This window comes from Chiloscyllium plagiosum, unplaced genomic scaffold, assembly GCF_004010195.1.
Source record: "Chiloscyllium plagiosum isolate BGI_BamShark_2017 unplaced genomic scaffold, ASM401019v2 scaf_93615, whole genome shotgun sequence".
Classification (NCBI taxonomy): domain Eukaryota; kingdom Metazoa; phylum Chordata; class Chondrichthyes; order Orectolobiformes; family Hemiscylliidae; genus Chiloscyllium; species Chiloscyllium plagiosum.
In genome coordinates, this window is record NW_025200888.1 from 1,014 (window position 1) to 4,809 (window position 3,796).

The window sequence follows — 3,796 nt, forward strand, 5'->3', positions numbered from 1 at the left end:
GGCTCGTCCCTTGGTTGGCAGTTGCCGCTCTCCTTTCTCCTCGCAGCGCTCTGCCTCTTCTTTTGGTGACGACCCTCCTTTCTTCCGTCCTCACCCTCCGAAGAGCTGTCCATGTCTTCCACCTGCAGCTGCCTTTTCCCCTTTTTCTGGGAGGTCTTGGTGACCGGGTGGGTTTTCCTCTTCCTGTTTTTCACCACGGTCCATTCCTCTGCCTCCTTCTTTCCCTTCTCCGCCTCCTCCTCCTGTCCTGTCGGAGCTTCGCTCGGCAGCTGTACCTCTCCAGTAGCTGTCTGCTCTGCTCCGGCCTGTCCTTCCTGTTGCGTGCCTCCTGACACCATTCCTTTGCCGGTTTGCGGTGCCTTGCCGTCCTTTTTTGGCCCGCCTCCGGCCATCTGCGCGTAGGTGGCGGCCCCTCGTCTTGGGCAGGCCCTGTACACGTGGCCCGCCTCCCCGCACAGATTGCAGTTCTTTTCCTCCTTGCACTCTTTGGTCGGGTGGCCCTCCTTCTTGCAATTGCGACAGATCGTGACCTTGCAGTCCGCCGCCATGTGGCCTGACCTCCCACAGGTTCGGCACACTTTCGGCTGCCCTGCATTAGTCAGGTACCCTCTGCTCCCTCCGATAGCAAAGCTGGAGGGTGGGTGGAGGATATTCCCGCTGGCATCGACCCTCAGGGTTACCTTGACCTGTCGTTTGCTGGTCCAGACCCCGAAAGGGTCAACCACGTCGGTGCTTTGACCCTCGACCTGCACATATCTTCCCAGGAACGTCAGGACATCAGTTGCTGGCACGTAGGGGTTGTACATGTGGATTGTAACAACCCGGCTCCTCTGTGCAGGAAGCACACACAACGGGACCGCCGACAAGATGGAGAACAGCGGCTCCCCTTCCTTTTCTTTGAAGACCTTCAGGAGCTGCTCACATTGCTTCACGCTCCCGAAGGTGACGTCGAAGTAGCCTGCCCCAGGGAAATCCTGCAGGCAGTACATGTCTGCTGCGGCAAATCCACAGCACTCGAACAACACCTTCTTGATGAACACCGTCCGATCGACTGGTGTACGCTCCTCCACCTTCTTGACAGACACCCGGACGGTGTTTCGAACCCCCTGCCCAGGGCTGCGCGCAGCTGTTGAGGCCATAGCTCTGAGGTTGGCTGGTCCCTGAATTGGCGTTAGGCCGAAGCCAGCATGAAGATCCACCAATAGCAGGTCAGCACAACCAGACGATCCTCCAACGTCCAATCACGATCCAGCAATGATCTCCACTAGCTCTGATGACTCGCAACTCGACCCCTGTCCTGATAAGAACAGACACTTGATCTTAGCCAAAAGGCCGAGAAGCGATCCTGATGTGTGTCCCATCCAGGAGAATGTAACACTACACCTTCCAATCCCTTCTCCATCATTCCCAACACTCTATCCCCTCAGTCACTTACTGGGAGCTATTGTGTAGGTTCCACTTGGTGAACCTGCAGAAACAAAGTAAATGTCCATTAGAATGGGGAATAATCCATTCTCAAAGGATGACAACACAGTGTGAGGGGATGGAGACTGTGTCAGAAATCCTTATTCCCACACTCCCCTCCATCCTTACACTTTATGGAGATTTTCAACATCTCTTCCATTGCATCAATATTCAATCAGTGAGGAATGGGGTGTGTGCAGGGGTTTAAGACAGGGAACAATACGTGTTTATACGTGTGTATCTGTGTGTGGGAATTCAATCAGTTCCATTCCCCACAGTGCCCTGTACTCCCAGTACTGGAGATTCCCCCACACCCACTCTGTCTCCTCAGTTCCACATTCCCCTCTCTTGGATTCTTACCTCTCCAGGGCTTTTTCCAGATGATTATTCCAAATATTGCAGCCATTGCAGAGACTAATCCAATCAAAAGTACACAATGGGAACGTTCCACACTGTTTTGTTGGATTTCTGAAACACAATGTAATAAATCAACATTGTCGCTGTTCCATTTCCAGTCTCAGTTCTGTGTTGATTGGGACAATTGGGACAATTGTCACAGATCCTGCCCATTGGGAACTGATGGGATTGGTTGACACATTGTATTGGATTCTCCAAATGCCTGCTCTCTCTCTCTCTCTCTCTCACACACACACTCTCTCTCTCTCTCTCTCTCTCTCTCTCCAGTCCCTTACCCCACTGATAGAGCTTGCCCTCTGCCAGGCTGCTGTGTTCAATGTGACAGGAGTATTGATCCTCATCCCCAGCATTGATCTCAATCTCTTTCTGGATCTGATGGGTCCCATCGTGGTTCGGTCGTACCCCCGAGGATTGGGTCTCAGACATGACCTCTCCATTCCTTAGCCAGGTCACCTCGATGTCTACAGGATAAAACCCAGTGACCAGGCAGGAGAGAGTGAGCGGCTTGTCCTGACCATTGGGCTCCCTCCTGGAGATGAACACTTCAGGCTGAACTGTGATGGGAAAGGGTGAAAACACAAACAATAGACAGACACTGAATGGAATGGGAGAGCGGTTTCATAGATCAGTGAGGTTAGATCAGAACATGGAGCAAAACAGAAATACATACCTTTCCTTTTGAAATAATCTTTTCCAGCTTCCAGATATCTCTTTAACATTTCTACAGTTACTTCTTCCAGGTGTCTTTTCCAGTAATTGTTCCAGGAATCATCAGAATTCCATTTCTCTTTAGTCATCACTGCAATGGGATTGTATGCGATCTCATTCTGTCTGGGTCTAAACTGATAAAATCTTCTCCATCAAATCCAAATCTCATTGATCTCTTAATGCTGCCGTCATCACTGACCTCAACAGTAGTTTCTGTTGAAAAATGTGAATTCCTGTCGGTGATCAAACAGTCATAGATAATTAATCATTAATAACCACAGGAACAATCTGATCAAAGGGGAAGGGGGATCCTGTATCAGGGCCAGGGAGAGGGAGTTACACATGGGGCTAATCTCCAGGGCCTGTGCTGTCAGAGGGTCCCAGACTCAGGCAGTACTGCCCCTTTCTCCAGTGGCTGCCTCACACCTCAACCTGGAGCAGATAAGCAATATGCTCTCCAATCCGGGTCAGAATTCCAGCGCTCACATTCCCACTATCCTGGAACGACAGACCCAGTCCTTCCAGTCATTTGTTTCAATCACAGGCTGCATTCTGGGGGATGTAGTCCATGTCTGTCAGTGACCACTCTGTCAGCCTCCCACAGGCTCTGGCCCACGATCGGACTCTGTGTGTTATTTACAAGGACCCTCTCCCTGCGTGGGGCTGTGCAATCTCTTCCCCTGAGCCTGGCGGAATGGAGATGAGGATCAATCTCTTTAAATTACTCACTACCTGTGTCCACTGCTTCCTATTATCTTTATAAATGATTTGGATGTGCATATAGGAGGGAATGGTTAGTAATGGTTTGTTTTCAGATGACACCAAAACAGGAAATGTAGTGGGCAGTGAGGAAGGTTATCTCAGAGTACAGTGGGACCTTGATCAGATGGGCTGAGGAGTGGCAGATGGAGATTAATTTTGATAAATGTGAGGTGTTGCACTTTGGGTAAATCATAGCGGCATTTATACAGTTAATGGTAGGGTGCTGGGGAGTGTTGCCAAACAAACAGACCTTGGAGTGTAGAGTCATAGTTCCTGAAGGTGGAGTTGCAGATTGACAGGATAGTGAAGAAGGTGTTTGGTCTACTTGCCTTTATTGGTCAATGTATTGAGTACGTGAGTTGAGATGTCATGCTGCAGCTGTACAGGACATTGATTCAGCCACTTTTCGAATGCTATGTTAAATTCCGCACTTACTGCTATAGGA

The 3,796-nt window shown here is 50.1% G+C and overlaps 1 protein-coding gene across 1 annotated transcript; it reads right to left on the reverse strand.

Moving 5' to 3' along the window:
- Nucleotides 1–2,142: 2,142 nt before the first annotated feature.
- Nucleotides 2,143–2,822, reverse strand: LOC122546109 (class I histocompatibility antigen, F10 alpha chain-like; the record flags this gene model as incomplete). The annotated part of the gene is given in 3 exon segments (XM_043684935.1): nt 2,143–2,435; nt 2,552–2,701; nt 2,704–2,822. Coding segments are annotated over 3 exon segments (562 nt in total), but the record flags the coding sequence as incomplete, so codon positions are not given.
- Nucleotides 2,823–3,796: the final 974 nt, after the last annotated feature.